Source organism: Microcaecilia unicolor, chromosome 9 (genome assembly GCF_901765095.1).
Source record: "Microcaecilia unicolor chromosome 9, aMicUni1.1, whole genome shotgun sequence".
In the NCBI taxonomy this organism is placed as follows: domain Eukaryota; kingdom Metazoa; phylum Chordata; class Amphibia; order Gymnophiona; family Siphonopidae; genus Microcaecilia; species Microcaecilia unicolor.
In genome coordinates this window covers 2,126,456-2,142,717 of record NC_044039.1, presented here as the reverse complement: position 1 = coordinate 2,142,717, position 16,262 = coordinate 2,126,456, and the positions used below count along the sequence as shown (strand labels likewise).

The 16,262-nt window shown below is 48.7% G+C and overlaps 1 protein-coding gene across 4 annotated transcripts in view; it reads left to right on the top strand.

Annotated features, from left to right (window-relative positions):
- The window catches only part of PLEKHA5 (pleckstrin homology domain containing A5), a 278,604-nt gene that overhangs the window by 163,837 nt on the left and 98,505 nt on the right, over positions 1–16,262 (top strand). For all 4 annotated transcript variants that reach the window (XM_030214050.1, XM_030214049.1, XM_030214048.1 and 1 more), the window contains exons 7-8: positions 1,724–1,796; positions 6,450–6,550. In XM_030214050.1, coding sequence (XP_030069910.1) covers positions 1,724–1,796; positions 6,450–6,550 — 174 coding nt within the window. The remainder of the gene's footprint in view (positions 1–1,723; positions 1,797–6,449; positions 6,551–16,262) is intronic.

Below are 16,262 nucleotides of genomic sequence, written 5' to 3'. Positions count from 1 at the left end.
GGTTTGTGTCATAGCCTTCTGAGGAAAACATGAGAAATGTTCCCAGTTCCTTTCTGATGCCTCTGGAGTCGATCTAGAAACTTCTTGTTGAGGAGGTAAAGACCAGTGTTTGAGTTGCTTGTGAGAGACTTTTGCAAACTGCCAGGTGCCATAGCAGTGTCTTAGAGGTTTCCTGTCTTTCTGGAAACTCTTTTCTGTGTCCAAACTTGAGTTGAGTTAATTACTTGTGTTGAAGACTCAGACCTGCCACTTTTCACTATTTATAATCGCAGTGCTGTAAAATCTTGCTTCACAGTATGGTACAGGCTGAGAATGGGAGCTGACTCTTTAATTGAGACAGTCTCGGCTACGGGCAGTGGATTTCCTGTTCATTATTCTACTTAGTTGTGGCTCCTGGTATACACCTGTCTGTAAGGAAGTCTTCTCTCTCTGCGTCCCTCCAGCCAGTCAGTGATAAGCTACCAGTGACCTACAGTCCTGGTGATGGTGTGTTATGCCCCCAGCACACAATCTCCAGGACCAAAGTGGTATCACTTTGTTGACTGTTGCTGATTTATCACAGAAATGTGGATGGTTTGTGGTAAAGTAATTTAGAATTATCTCCAGTTGCCAAACGTCATGGTGCCCAGATTGTGTGTATTGTCTTGTGTGTGTCATTTTTCAAGGGAGGTCTAAAAAGAAACGTAACTCGCACAAGGAGCCTACAAAGAATTTACATTTTTGCTTCAGCAGAAAGAGAAGAGTAAGAAAAGGCGGAAAAGCTGGAGTCAGAGGAGTACAGCGTAGTCATTACAGTTTGATAATTGAGTAAAAGTCAACACTTTTTTAAGGGGGGGGGGGATCCCTGATACCAGGGGTAGGCAACTCCGGTCCTCGAGAGTCGCAGGCAGATCAGGTTTTCAGGATATCCACAATGAATATGCATGAACTTGATTTGCATACACTGCCTTCATGGTATGCAAATCTATCTCCTGCATATTCATTGTGGATATCCTGAAAACCTGACCTGCCTGCGGCTCTCGGGGCCCGGAGTTGCCTACCCCTGCCCTATACTGTACGCTGAGGTTGGCCCCAGTTTTGCCACTTTTGCGAATAAAGGCACATTTGCTCGGATTATTAAGCTGATGACTTCTAATTAGATTTCATGACAGATTTTGGTTCTCAGCCACTTTTTAGAATGAGAGTTTGAGGTTGGAGAATGCAGAGCTTGCCGATTTCCTGCCAGGATGCCTCTGGATATGCCATATGCTGCTGAAAGCCGACTCCTCTCTGCCAGTCCTGCCCCCACTGTGCATCTCTCTCCCCCCCCCCCCACCCCCACCCCCCAGTTGCAGCTTGTTTCAGTGATGATCTGTGACAGCTATTTTCTCCCCTTGTTCCTTTTGGAAGCTGTTTTGGGTGAGGGTTGCTGGACTGGGCAGCCAGTGGCCTGCGCTTTTGCTTCTAATACGATTATAATTGTATAATCAGTTGGGATCATACCTGGCTGAAAACTGCTTTATAAATTCAAATTGCTATTCATATGAATTTCCAGGTGCAGGGCTGATTAAAATGAAGTTGTTTGCTTGAGAAACATTAAACCATGCTAATCAGTACTCTTGCTGTGAAGGAGTTGTGTGGTTCTTGCAGCAGTGATAGCAGGACCCACACATCAGCCCAGTCTTTTAATTCCATTTCCCTGCCTTTGGATTTAGGAGGATCCATTCTTTTTGTTCCCATGTAGGATAGCTCTGGCATGAAGCTCTGGAAAAAGCGCTGGTTCGTGCTGTCTGATCTGTGTCTGTTTTACTATCGAGGTGAGTTTTCAGCACCGCTGCTGCTAAGTTAATGTGCACCTGAAGGACTTTCCTGGAACTTTTGTTCTCAAACTCACATTCTCTTTTTTCTGTACTTTATTGTTATTATTTCACCCTATGTTGCCAGTAACCAAAAAAAAAAAAACCATGCAGGGTAAAATTAAGCCCCCAGGTCAATGTTTTTGAAAATGCCGCTGAATATCCAGATAGAACAGGAGGTTCCTGCACTATCTGGATAGCTCTTACACAGCCGTTTAGTTAAACAGACAAAAATCCAGATATCTAGGCTGAAAAATGACCACTATCCAGATAAATTGGTTTTCCATCCCTTAACTGTCCGGATAACACCCGAAAGGAAGGCTATGATTTTTCCAAACAAATTTGCTGTGGTAGTGAATTCTACAATGCAGGGGTGAGGAAGCAGAAAGCTGAATTTCGTGTGGACTCCCATCTAGCTCTCGAAAGGGGAGGGAGTACCAATCTGTTATTGGTGAGTGATCTGAGAGTACAGGCCAGGGTGTTAGTAATTTAGTATCCCGTTATGGAATGCCTTATATGTAATTAAACTCTGGAATTTGTTGCCAGAGAATGTGGTAAAAGCAGTTAGGTTAGCAGGGTTTAAAAAAAGGTTTGGATAATTTCCTAAAAGAAAAGTCCATAGGCCATTATTAAGATCCACTGCTTATTTCTAAGATAAGCAGCATAAAATCTGTTTTACTGTTCTGGGATCTTGCCAGGTACTTGTGACCTGGATTAGCCACGGTTGGAAACAGGATACTGGGCCTTCGGTCTGACCCAGTATGACAATTCTTATGTTCTTATAATAGGTATCATCTGTATCCACATGAATAAGGAAAATGTAAGTTTCTTGTTTTAACTTTCAAGAACCTGCTACCTCACCAGATGCATCATTGTTAGGAGACCTAAGGGTTTGTACCTTAAACCTCTTGGGCTTGTAAGGAATCATTGCCCTGGTGGTTAGCTCGGCTGCTTGAGAAGACACATCCGGAGAGCAAGACATCAAAACAATGATTGCCATCATCTAGTGAGTTATGCAGTGAACGAGAGAGTTAGTGGGTGCCACACTGCAGATGGAAAGGGTGATCATTTCCTTATTATTCCACCGTCTTGGGCTGAACACATGTAGAAGGTCCCCAGCTTGGTTCCCACTCAGTGCCTTCCATTCCAGTGTCAGACCCTAACAGGCCAGGTTTATGGTAGCAGCTGTCTGTGAGATGTGATCTCTGACATCCCCTACGTAGCTTGCCAGGCACTGGGCCCTGAGCACTTTTATATGTTACCATCATACATACCCAGCTGCTAATTATTTCTCTCACCACAGCAGTGTGAAAGTTTAGGGAAATGGCACCAGGTAAGTGGCTTAAAGTGCACCTGTATGGAGTTGCTAACAGCGTGGAAGGGAAATGATCGTTACCGTGTGTTAGTGCAATAACTTAACAGTTTATAGACAGGAGTGCAAATGAATTTAAAAGCCAGCAATGAACTGCTACTTTTGTTTTTCTCCCTTCCAGTGAAGAGATGCCAGCACTCTGGTTTTGGACCTGATTAGCTTGCAAAGGGCTGAATTAGTGGAGTTTTTATTCTCCAATGGAATGATTACATCGTGCTGGAAAACCAGCCCAGGGCCAGCTTGTCTGCTGATGGCAGCTGTAATGTGAGCCATGGAGCCAATGGTTAGGCATTGGTTGCAGTATTTCAAGCCTTCTGGGAAGTTTGGGTGCTTTTGCTTCTGTTTGTCTTTCTGGAACAGTTCCTTTGCAGGGCTGTGATTTTCCTACAGTTTCATGGAAAAGCATGATGTGTGCGATTTTTTTTCTGTGGTTATCCACTGCTCTGTGCTGCTTGTGTAATTTTAAATGTACTGCTCCTGAGATTGTCTTCATTTGTTCGCAGTTCACACTGTGCCTGCGGTTATTAGCATTCCTCATACTTAAGTGGATTTCCAGAAACACATAACCGTGTTTTAGAGCAGCTTTTTCGGTACTTCTTTTGCAAATGGTTTGTAAAGACAGTATGAATGAAACTATTCAACTAACGGCCAGTGGTGTTCCTTGGGGGGGGGAGGCGGTGGGTGCGGTCCGCCACGGGTGCACGCCGCTGGGGGGGTGCCACGCGCCTGTCTGCTTCACTCGTTCCGTGCTTCTGCCCTGGAACAGGTTACTTCCTGTTCCGGGGCAGAGGGAGCATGGAACGAGCAAAGCAGACAGGCGCGCGGCACCCCACCCCCCACCCCCAGCAGGTAAAAATGCACCCGGGGGGGTGGCCTTTCGCCGGGGGTGGGGGGGTCGCGCTGCACCGGGGGGGGGGTTGGCCTTTCGCTGGGGGGTGGGGGGGCGCTATCGGCGATCCGCCCCGGGTGTCAGCCACCCTAGTAACGCCACTGCTAACGGCATCTGATCAATTAAATGTTTTTTATTTCTGAATTTTCGTCTTCTTTCTGTGACTCTTGTCACTTTTACTGCGACCTCATTTCAGATTTCTAGTATTTTCAGACTAGATTAGCTGCTGTGAATGGTTGTGAGGAGCTGAAGAGGTGACTAGTGGTTGCGACTGGAGCGGAAGTGTTGAAATCGGTTAGAGGGGTCGGGTAAATTATGTCACCCTTTGTAGCACATTGGTAGGTATGAGTTGGAGGAGAACCTGTCTTTGCTTTCATAAATTGTACTGGAAGCTCAGCGCTGCAGCTGTGCTACTACTACTACTACTACTATTTAACATTTCTAGAGCGCTACAAAGTGTACGCAGCGCTGTACAAACACAGAAGAAAGACAGTCCCTGCTCAAAGAGCTTACAATCTAATAGACAAAAAGTAAAGCATTTAAATTTAAAATATTTAAGCAGTCAAGCACAAGAGAACAGTCACAGAAGGACAGAAGATGTTGAAGGGTGGTCAGTGTGATTAGGTGTAACTCTGGTTGGAGTAGTGGGAGAAGGTGATAGAAGAATAGAAATGGCTGAACTTGAAATGGTAGCTGAGACGTCTCATCACTTTAGCCGTGTCCCCGTCACGGGCAGGTATAACTGAAGAGCAAAAATGATCAGATTACCAGTGGGGGCTTCCGGATTCTGCCTTCCACTCCAGCTGCTCTGGAGAAAACGGAGCAAGTTCAGAAAGGTTTTGGACTGAATGTCTGTTCAAGGGAAATCCTCGTGGATTGGTTTCTGATATCTGAGTTTCAAACGCTGAAATAAAGCTATGTTCTTTTTGTGTGTTACTACATTTAGAATTAAACTATAGGTTATTGCTGAGTTTTTTGCTGTTTCCTCTAGTACAATAAATTCAGTGATTGTACAGAAGTGCTTTGTTCAAAGCCTAATGCTGGACTCTAGTTAATGGGATTATTGCATCTGTATTTCCTGTACTGATTGGAAAAAGACAGAGCCAGTCATTGGCTCATGTCCCGAGAGCTTGTCTACATATTAATGGTACCCTCAGGCCTGCAAATCTGCAACCTCCCTTCCCTGCAAAGGTGGTTGTCCCATGGTCCTGCTCATATAGTAACATAGTAAATGACGGCAGAAAAAGACCTGCATGGTCCATCCAGTCTGCCCAACAAGATAACTCATATTTGCTACTTTTTGTGTATACCCTACTTTGATTTGTACCTGTCCTCTTCAGGGCACAGACCGTATAAGTCTGCCCAGCACTATCCCCGCCGATAAATTTGATGACGTTATGATGTCTGAGTGTTGAACAATATACAGTGATATTGTTTCAGTGTTTCAGTTCACCTTGAGCTCGGGTTTAGGAAAGCCTGGTAATTCTAAAACCCAAGCCCAATGTGAAAATATATGCAAAGATTCTTTCTCTTTTCTCCCTGATATGTATTCATGTTTTCTGGCCTAACTTGAACTAGTTACTGAATCTCCTTACTCTCCACACAGTTGGGTAAAACTCCTCGCTCCATCCTGGAAGTTTTCAGAAGAATAGCCATACTGGATCAGACCAATGGTCCATCAAGTCCAGTATCCTCTTTCCAACAGTTGCCATTCCAGGTCACAGGTACCTGACAGAAACCCAAATAGTGGCAACAATCAATGCTACTAATCCCTGGGTGTCTTTCTCAATAGCAGACTAAGAACTTATCCAAACCTTTTTAAAACCCAGATATGCTAACTGCTGTTACTACATCCTCTGGCAATGAGTTCAAGAACTTGTTCGTTGAGTGGAAAAATATTTCTTCCAATTTGTGTTAAAAAGTATTTCCATGTAACTTCATTGAGTGTCTTATATTCTTATGTACCTTATAGCCCATCAATTTCTCATAGCTGAAAGGCAGATCGAAGCCGGCATGTATGGGTTAAGCTTGCAGAAATGGAGCATTACAGCGCAGTGGCCATTTTGAAACCCCCTACCCTTGGGTCATCATTTAATGATGATGGATGAGAATTTTCATTAGGAGCTGCCTGTCCTCATCACTCCCCATCCACTGATAAATTTCTCAGTCTTCAAGCTGTTACTTAAGTTGACCATCAGAATTATGTCATCTTAAAACTTCTCTAATGCTGTTACACTTGTCATTCCAGCCCATCAGATGTTGTGCCGTTGACACTGTGGTGGAATCTTGAAATGTGTTCAAAGCAAGTCAATATAAAATGTTTTAGTCCAACCACATTTTCTGTATTTTTTAGATGAGAAAGAGGAGGGAATTCTGGGAAGCATTCTTCTCCCTAGTTTCCAGATATCTTTGCCACATCAAGAGGACCACATTAACCGCAAATATGCATTTAAGGTATGGAATATGGCTGTTCATGTAAAATGATGCTTTATAGCAGACTCCAGTGCTCTGGGAGCATTGAAAAGATATAGTGACTTATCCGCAAGTCCTTTACTGATTCACAATGCAATATTAGGGGTTACATGAGCCACAACCTGCTCCTTTCTTTCACCCGCAGGAAGCACAGAACAGGAGTTCATATCATTAGAAAGTAAATTTGCCCATTAGATCTGGCTGGATCTCCTCCTTTGGGAGTCTGCTGCAAGCATTCGTCATCCTTTGCTACATTCCTCCGAGGTTGAGCTTTATGACATTATTCCGGTTCTAGGATGTCTAGAATCTTAACGATAATGAGTGAAAGGCCATGGAACGTTAACTGTCCCTTTTCAGAAGAGGGCGACTCTCTCCCGTTTAACTGAACAGTGCATCCTCTCTGAATTTTTTGCCTTCTAAAGGGACCGTTTTACAGAGCGGTGGTAAGCCCAACGCAGGCTTAGCGCTTGCTCTTCCAGAACTACCGCTGGCCTGACGTGGCCGCCGGCGGTAGCCCCGCCCCAAGTGCTCACCATTTCCTGGGGAAAAAGGAAACCCCCGGAAATGGCTTCCGCGGCGGTCCACCTCAGTGGGTGGCGGTAAGGGCGCCCTGTCTCATGGCCAAGTGATAAGAGTCGTCTTACCGCATGGCTGCTTGGTAAAAGGACCCCAAATTTACCTTTTTTTTAGGGTATTAAGTTAGGAGATTGACATTTCTCTCATTTCTGAATTTGCCAATGTGTTTCAAAATAATTCTCAGCAGTCAGTATCAGTGGAGAGGGCAGTATTTTCAGTATATTCGTAGGGCTGATAGTACCACCTTTTGACCATAATAAGTAAAAATGGTTTTCAAAAGAGTAAAATATAGAGTTAAATCAATAACAACAAAAATTGTACATTATAAAGAAAAAGAAACCCCAGTGGGATAGGCGCTCAGATGGGGACCCCTCCTCCTCCCATCCCCAACCGAGGCAAGAATCGCCATACTCCAGGGAGAAGAGACATTTTAAGGGCAACTTTAAAGCAAAACTAATTAGGCTTCCAGTGCGGGAGGAAGGTCGTTTTGAAAAGAAGAGGCAAAATAGCTGAAGGCCTCAATCAAAATCTACTAAATACAAGTAAATGAGTTTGTTTCCTCCTCCTAATCCACAACCCCCAGATGTTAGATTAGCTGGTTAATATTTTTGTTACAAACATTGGAATTTTGCTGAAGTGGGCTGTGATTTTGTGAGATTGGAACACAATGGGTCAGAGCTCATGGGTTTGGGGGATGGAAAATGGTTCTGAGTTTGAGGGGGTGGGAATGATTCAGGTTTTGAGGGTTTGGGAGGGGATATGTTCAGGGTTTGAGGAGGGCGAGTTCGTAGATCTGATTTGGAGGAATTAGAGTCTATTTACAGAGGAGATCTTGGACATATTTACATTTGGGGGCTGTGGCCTTTTCCTCCCTGATAAATGCAGCCATTTTAATCTCAGGACTGGCAGGATAATGTATTTGATTTGAAGTGATATATTTATTTGTATTTATATTTTGATATTGAGATGTTATACATCGAATTGTTATATCTTTTCCTTTATATTGTTATGTATTACTTTTACAGTTATGTAGCAATTGTACATTGCTTTATTGAGTATCCCCTCAAAGGACAAATGATGAATTAATAAATTAATTGATGTATTGCATTTTGTTGTTATTTTATTGTTGATTTTTGTAACCACATTGAGTATAATTTTTATCTGTAGAAAGGGGTGACCCAAACTGAGATTAAATGAATTAAATTGAAATAAGTAATGATCTCACAGGGGTCTACATTTTATAAAGAGCATGATCCCTGCTATATATTGTTCAGAATTATGTACTTCCGTTTGTTGATTTTTATTGTTACAATAATAATTGTCAATCTTTTTCTCTTTCTAAAATCTCATTTCCTGTCTTGCCTTTCTGAGCTTCGTATGGCTGTTTGTTGAGCTACAGCACAGTTCAGTAGCAATTGGTAAGTAGAAACGGAAGCAGGAGTTGCACTGGTTAGATGAGAGTTCAGACCTCAGCGGGGGAACAGTATTTCTAGCACTAAGGAAACGACACTTGTAGTCAGTTTGCAGCATTTGTCTTTTTATTACTCGATATCGCCAAAGACTCAGAAAATCAAGTATAAGACAGCAGTTAGTACCTGCCCTTTCTCTTAAAAGTGTTGATTGGCATATCTCAACTGTAGCTGCAGTCAGGATCAAGGAAAGCCTGAACTATTAGCAAATTTGCCTCGAGGAATGATTGATGGGATCCATTGTTGCCACCTAACTTATGAATCTAGTGCTTTCCAGTAGGTCTAGTGTTGCTCCTCAGCTCCAATCACTGGATGAACAGTAGACGGCAAAAGGTTGCTGGACTTCAAGAGGTCTCTGACATGGGAAGGATCCGGGTGGACAGGGAACAATAGTGGGTGAAGCTCAGAGGAACCATTTTATTAGTGATTTGCCTTGTCTAGTGTAAAGGAAAAGGAGGAAGAATAGATACCAAGGATTTGGGGGAGGGGTGGAGAGAAAAGGCATAATCAACAGAAAATGTAGAAGAGGAGGGGCCAGCCTTGTTCTGATACTCTGGCTTTCGATTATGCCCAGTGGCGTACCTAGGGTAGTTGACACCCGGGGCCGGTCATTTTTTAACCGCCCCCCCCCCCCCCCCCCCAAATCCAGTACTAGGCATACCGAGAATACAAAACACTCAGGACCTATAGAGCAATTCTACCATACCATAAGCAGTCATTTCTACGAGTCACACAAGGAAAAGGAAAGCATCTTAAACACTACAGTGAGCACTAGAACATCAATTCACCTATTGTAAAACAAAAACAGACAGATTAGTACAGATCATCGATCCTGCACAGTCAATGCCAATCGAAAGCCATGTCTTTTTCACAAATACAGATACACCCTAATCCACTATAGAATAAGTAATCATAAACTTTCTATTTAGACAAAAATTAAACTGAACCCCCAATGCCAGACTCTGCATACAATGCAACACCACAGAAACAGAAAATGTCCCCTAGTACTGTGCAAAATATAAAGACAGCAGATGTAAATTTGAAAAAAACTAACAAGTACCAATCACCACTTTACAAATTAACAAATAGAAATAAAACAAATATAGAAAGTAAAATAATACCATTTTATTGGACTAATACATTTAGCTTTCAGAGGCCAAAACCTCCGTCCTCGGGTCAGTACAGTATAGTGCTGTTACAGTATCCTATCCTGACCTGAGGAAGGGGGTTTTCTTCTCTGAAAGTTAAGTCAAAATGTATTAAAATTAGTCCAATAAAAAGATTACCTTATTTACATGTTCTATTTATAAACAACACAGCTACAATACTATATCCTAAAGCAAAATAATAAAAATATATATTTACAGTTTGTTGTCTCTGGTTTCTGCTTTCATCTTCTTCTTTTCACTGTCTTCCTTCCATCCAGGATCTGTCTTTGCTCTCTCTCTGCCATCCAGTGTCTGCCCTCTCTAATGTCCCTTCCATCCACTGTCTGCCCTCTCTCTCCCTTCCATCTATCATTTGCCCCAGTCTGCCTTCTTTCTCTCTCCCCCTTCCACCCACCATCTGACCTTTCTCTCTGCCCCTTCAATCCGTCTGCCCTCCCTCACCCATCCATCCAGGGTCTGCCCTCCCTCATGCTCCCCACTTCCTTCCAGGGTCTGTTGTCCTCTCTCTCTCTCTGCCCCCCCTTTTCAGCCCCCAGTTCCACCTGCCCCTAGTTCCAGCCCCAGCCCACATCTCCCACCGGCCCCCCTTTTCAGCCCCACTATCCCACCAGTCCCCAGCCCTTTTCTCCCATCAGTCCTGAGCTTCAGCCCCCAGCCACTTCTCCCTGTCTCCTTTTCAGCCCCTAGTTTCAACCCCAGCCCTTTTCTCTCTCACCAGTCCTGAGCTTCAGCCCCAGCCAGTTCTCCCTGTCCCCTTTAAAGCCCACAGTTTCAGCCCCTGCCCCGTTTCAGCCCACAGTTCTAGCACTAGCCCCCTTATCCCAAATACCCTCCTTTTCAGCCCCCAGTTCCAGCCCCCTTCATCCACCACATGCTTTGCAACCCCCCTTTTCAGCCCCAGACCCATTCTCCCACCTGCCCCAGGCATGGACCCATTCTCCCTCCTGCCCCCTTGTTGGACCCCAGTTCCAGCTTCAGACCCCTTCTCCCCTCTGAGCACCCCCACCCCTCCCCAATCCCCTTCTCCCCTCTGAGCACCCCTCTGAGCTCCCCCACCCCTCCCCAGTTCCCTTCTCCCCTCTGAGAACCCCTCTGAGCTCCCCCACCCCTTGTCCCCTCTGCGAACCCCTCTGAGCTCCCCCACCCCTCCCCAGTTCCCTTCTCCCTTCTGCGAACCCCTCTGAGCTGCCCCCACCCCTCCCCAATTCCCTTCTCCCTTCTGCGAACCCCTGAGCTCCCCCACCCCTCCCCAGTTCCCTTCTCCCCTCTGCGAACCCCTCTGAGCTCCCCCACCCCTCCCCAGTTCCCTTCTCCCCTCTCCGAACCCCTCTGAGCTCCCCCACCCCTCCCCAGTTCCCTTCTCCCTTCTGCGGACCCCTCTGAGCTCCCCTCACCCCTCCCCAATTCCCTTCTCCCCTCTGAGCTCCCCCACCTCCTTCTCCCATCTGAGCCCCCCCCCCCCCTCCGTGGAGAGCGACAGAGCCCTCTTCTCCTACCACCATCCTGCGTTTTTTTTTTTTAAATCCATGCAGCGACGCAGGCAGCGCCTCGTGTCTGCCCTGCAGTGTGCTGTCAAAAAAGAAAATCGCTTTGCCGCGTCTGGCCTTCTCTCACTATGTCCCGCCCTCGAGGAAATAGGAAGTTACCTCAAAAGTGGGCGGGACATAGCGAGAGAAGGCCCGACGCGGCAAAGCAATTTTCTTTTTTGACAGCACACTGCAGGGCAGACACGAGGCGCTGCCTGCGTCGCTGCATGGATTAAAAAAAAAAACGCAGGATGGTAGCAGGAGACGACGGAGCACCCCCCCCCCCCCCCCACCCGCCGACACACGGGGCGGACCGCCCCCCCCCGCCCCCCCTTGGTACGCCACTGATTATGCCGATTTGGGCCACCCTGTGAGAAGGACGCCCATCTCCTGATTTGCGTCGAAAGATGGGCGCCCTTCTCTTTCGAAAATAAGCCTAATAGAAGAACATTATCAGTGGACTTCCCAAGTCAGAATTGTGATGTCCACTGATAATGTAAAAAAAAGCCCATCTGACAGCCATTTTCGAACAGGACATTTCAAGGGAGGAATTTTCTTAAGTCTTGAAGGTAAAAAGATTAACCACCTAACTGCGCAGATTATGTGGCCCATTCAATCTATGATGTTTCAAAGGGTCCTTTTACTAATCTGTGGTAAAAGCACCCCTGCAGTGGTGGGGATGCCGAAGTCATGCCAGCCAAAGAAATTCAGCTCCCAAGCTGCTCCCCTCCTCCTTGCGGGTTCCCCCTTTTATCGCAGCAGGTAAATGTTGGGGGTTTTTTAAATGGAATTGGCTGTTCGATAAGTTAAGCATTTGCTGAGTGGCCGTTTCCTGGGGGAGCCCTTACTGCCGGAAATGGATGCAGATCACACTTGTACTACCGCTAGGCTCCTGCGGTAGCCCAGCAATAGGGCCGATTTGCCGTACGCCTTTGCTGCAGTTGCCCTACCGCACCCTTGTAATGGGGCCTCTAAATGTTAAAATGAGTCCTAAATTTTATAGGAAGGCAGCAGAACCTTTTTTCTCCGAGGACAAGCAGGCTGCTTGTTCTCACTGATGGGTGACGTCCACGGCAGCCCCTCCAATCGGAAACTTCACTAGCAAAGTCCTTTGCTAGCCCTCGCGCGCCCGCGCGCACCGCGCATGCGCGGCCGTCTTCCCGCCCGAAACCGGCTCGAGCCGGCCAGTCTTCTTTTGTCCGCACTCGGTACGGTCGTGTTTTCGCCATGTCGAGCCCCGGAAAGTCGACCTCGCGCGTCCAATTTATTTTGAGCGTGTTTTTTTCCTTCGGGAAAGTTTTCTCTTTGTCGGGAAGTGCTCCGGAAACCCCCCGCCGGGTTTCGTGTAAATCCTCCCCGTACTTCCAGCTTTTTGCCCCGGTAAGTTTTCTTTCGTCGTCGGGGTAGGCCTCTTTTTGGCCTCGGTCGAGATTTTTCTCCCTCTAAATTTTGGTGCTTCAAATTTCGCCATTTCGGCTTTTGATTTCGCCGGCGTGATTTTTCCGCCCATGACATCGAAGCCTTCCAGCGGCTTCAAGAAGTGCACCCAGTGCGCCCGGGTTATCTCGCTCACTGATCGACACTCGTCGTGTCTTCAGTGTCTGGGGGCCGAGCACCGCCCTCAGAACTGCAGTCTGTGTTCCCTGCTTCAAAGGCGGACTCAGGTAGCGAGACTAGCCCAGTGGAACGTGTTGTTCTCGGGCTCTTCGTCGGCATCGGCACCGGGATCTTCGAGTGCATCGACGTCGTCAGCGTCCAGACCATCTTCCTCGGCCGCCCCTGCATCGAGTGCATCGAGGCATCGGGCCTCTGCATCGGCGCCGAGACATCGGATAGCTGCATCGACGTCGGTGGTACCAGGACCTCGTCTGCTGATGTCGTCGGACGGTGGTGCATCGGGTGGAGTGCAGGTGAGGGCTGTCCATTCCCCTGCTGGTGGCGGTGAGCCCTCGGGTGGGTCTCCGCCTACCCTGAGGGCTCCTGCGGTACAGCCCCCCCGAGATCGACCTTCTTCAGTCTCGGCCCCGAGGAAGCGACGGATGGATTCGACGTCCTCCTCGTCGGTGCCGGGGAGCTCCGGTGACATGCTTCGGAAGAAATCGAAGAAGCATCGACACCGGTCTCCTCCCCGTGTCGGCACCGAGAGCTCTGGGTCGCCGAGGGATTCGGCACCCAGCAGGCATCGGCACCGAGAGGACCGCTCACCCTCTGTTCAAGAGGTGTCGATGCGCTCCGCTCTGGACAGCCCGGAACAGCCTCCACGCCCGGAACAGGTACTGACGTCGACGCCTGCATCGACCTCTCAGCCTTTCTCTGCAGCCACTCTAAACGAGAGCCTCCGGGCCGTTCTCCCAGAGATTCTGGGAGAGCTGTTGCGCCCTACCCCTCCGGTACCGGCGGTGCTTGCGCCTCCGGTACCGTCGAGCGTGGCGCCGGCTGGCCCATCGCCCAGGTTGAGGTCCCCGACGTCGGTACCGCGTGCGGTGCCGACCGCGGCCACCTCCCAGGAAGGCTCCCCGACCACGTCGGCGGAGGGAGCTTCGCCGATGCGGGCAAGGGAGTCTACCTCTCGACGCCCCCATCGTGGACGGGGTTCCACGGAGTCGAGCAGGGCGAGGTTGCAGACACAGGTCCGGGAACTCGTGTCTGACACCGAGGGTGAGGCCTCGTGGGAGGAAGAGGAAGATCCCAGATATTTCTCTGACGAGGAGTCTGAGGGTCTTCCGTCTGATCCCACTCCCTCTCCTGAGAGACAGCTTTCTCCTCCCGAGAGTCTGTCTTTCGCTTCCTTTGTCCGGGAGATGTCTACGGCCATCCCCTTCCCGGTGGTTGTGGAGGACGAGCCCAGGGCTGAAATGTTTGAGCTCCTGGACTATCCTTCTCCACCTAAGGAAGCGTCCACTGTTCCCTTGCACCATGTCCTGAAGAAGACATTGCTTGCGAACTGGACCAAGCCATTAACTAATCCCCACATTCCCAAGAAGATCGAGTCCCAGTACCGGATCCATGGGGACCCAGAGCTGATGCGCACTCAGTTGCCTCATGACTCTGGAGTTGTGGATTTGGCCCTAAAGAAGGCTAAGAGTTCTAGGGAACATGCTTCGGCGCCCCCGGGCAAGGACGCTAGAACCTTAGACTCCTTTGGGAGGAAGGCCTACCATTCCTCTATGCTCGTGTCCAAGATCCAGTCCTACCAGCTCTACACGAGCATACACATGCGGAACAATGTGCGGCAGTTGGCGGGCTTGGTTGATGCTCTTCCCCCTGAGCAAGCCAAGCCTTTTCAGGAGGTGGTCAGGCAGCTGAAGGCGTGCAGAAAATTCCTGGCCAGAGGAGTTTATGACACTTTTGATGTTGCGTCCAGGGCCGCTGCTCAAGGTGTGGTGATGCGCAGGCTCTCATGGCTGCGTGCCGCCGACCTGGAGAATAGAATCCAGCAGCGGATTGCGGACTCGCCTTGCCGTGCGGATAACATTTTTGGCGAAAAAGTCGAACAGGTGGTAGAGTCTCTCCACCAGCGGGACACCGCATTCGACAAGTTCGCCCGCCGGCAGCCTTCAGCTTCTACCTCTACAGGTAGACGATTTTTCGGGGGAAGGAAGACTGTTCCCTATACTTCTGGCAAGCGTAGGTACAATCCTCCTTCCCGACAGCCTGCGGCCCAGGCTAAGCCCCAGCGCGCTCGCTCTCGTCAGCAGCGTGCGACTCAGCAAGGCCCCGCGGCTCCCCAGCAAAAGCAAGGGGCGAGCTTTTGACTGGCTCCAGCAGAGCATAGCCGACATCCAAGTGTCAGTGCCGGGCGACCTGCCTGTCGGAGGGAGGTTGAAAGCTTTTCACCAAAGGTGGCCTCTCATAACCTCCGATCAGTGGGTTCTCCAAATAGTCCGGCAAGGATACACCCTCAATTTGGCCTCAAAACCTCCAAATTGTCCTCCGGGAGCTCAGTCCTACAGCTTCCAGCACAAGCAGGTACTTGCAGAGGAACTCTCCGCCCTTCTCAGCGCCAATGCGGTCGAGCCCGTGCCATCCGGGCAAGAAGGGCTGGGATTCTATTCCAGGTACTTCCTTGTGGAAAAGAAAACAGGGGGGATGCGTCCCATCCTAGACCTAAGGGACCTGAACAAATATCTCGTAAAAGAAAAGTTCAGGATGCTTTCCCTGGGCACCCTTCTCCCCATGATTCAGCAAAACGATTGGCTATGCTCTCTGGACTTGAAGGATGCCTACACACACATCCCGATACTGCCAGCTCACAGACAGTATCTGCGATTTCAGCTGGGCACACGCCACTTCCAGTACTGTGTGCTACCCTTTGGGCTCGCCTCCGCGCCCAGGGTGTTCACAAAGTGCCTAGCTGTGGTAGCAGCGGCGCTTCGCAGGCTGGGGGTGCACGTGTTCCCATATCTCGACGATTGGCTGGTGAAGAACACATCCGAGGCAGGAGCCCTGCAGTCCATGCAGATGACTATTCGCCTCTTGGAGCTACTGGGGTTTGTGATAAATTACCCAAAGTCCCATCTTCTCCCAGTGCAGAAACTCGAATTCATCGGAGCCCTGCTGGATTCTCGGACGGCTCGCGCCTATCTCCCAGAGACGAGAGCCAACAACTTGTTGTCCCTCGTCTCGCGGGTGCGAGCGTCCCAGCAGATCACAGCTCGGCAGATGTTGAGATTGCTGGGCCACATGGCCTCCACAGTTCATGTGACTCCCATGGCCCGCCTTCACATGAGATCTGCTCAATGGACCCTAGCCTCCCAGTGGTATCAGGCCGCTGGGGGTCTAGAGGACGTGATCCACCTGTCCACGAGTTTTCTCGAATCCCTGTTTTGGTGGACGATTTGCTCCAATTTGACTCTGGGACGTCCCTTCCAAATTCCTCAGCCACAAAAAGTGCTGACCACGGATGCGTCTCTCCTGGGATGGGGAGCTCATGTCGATGGGCTTCACACCCAAG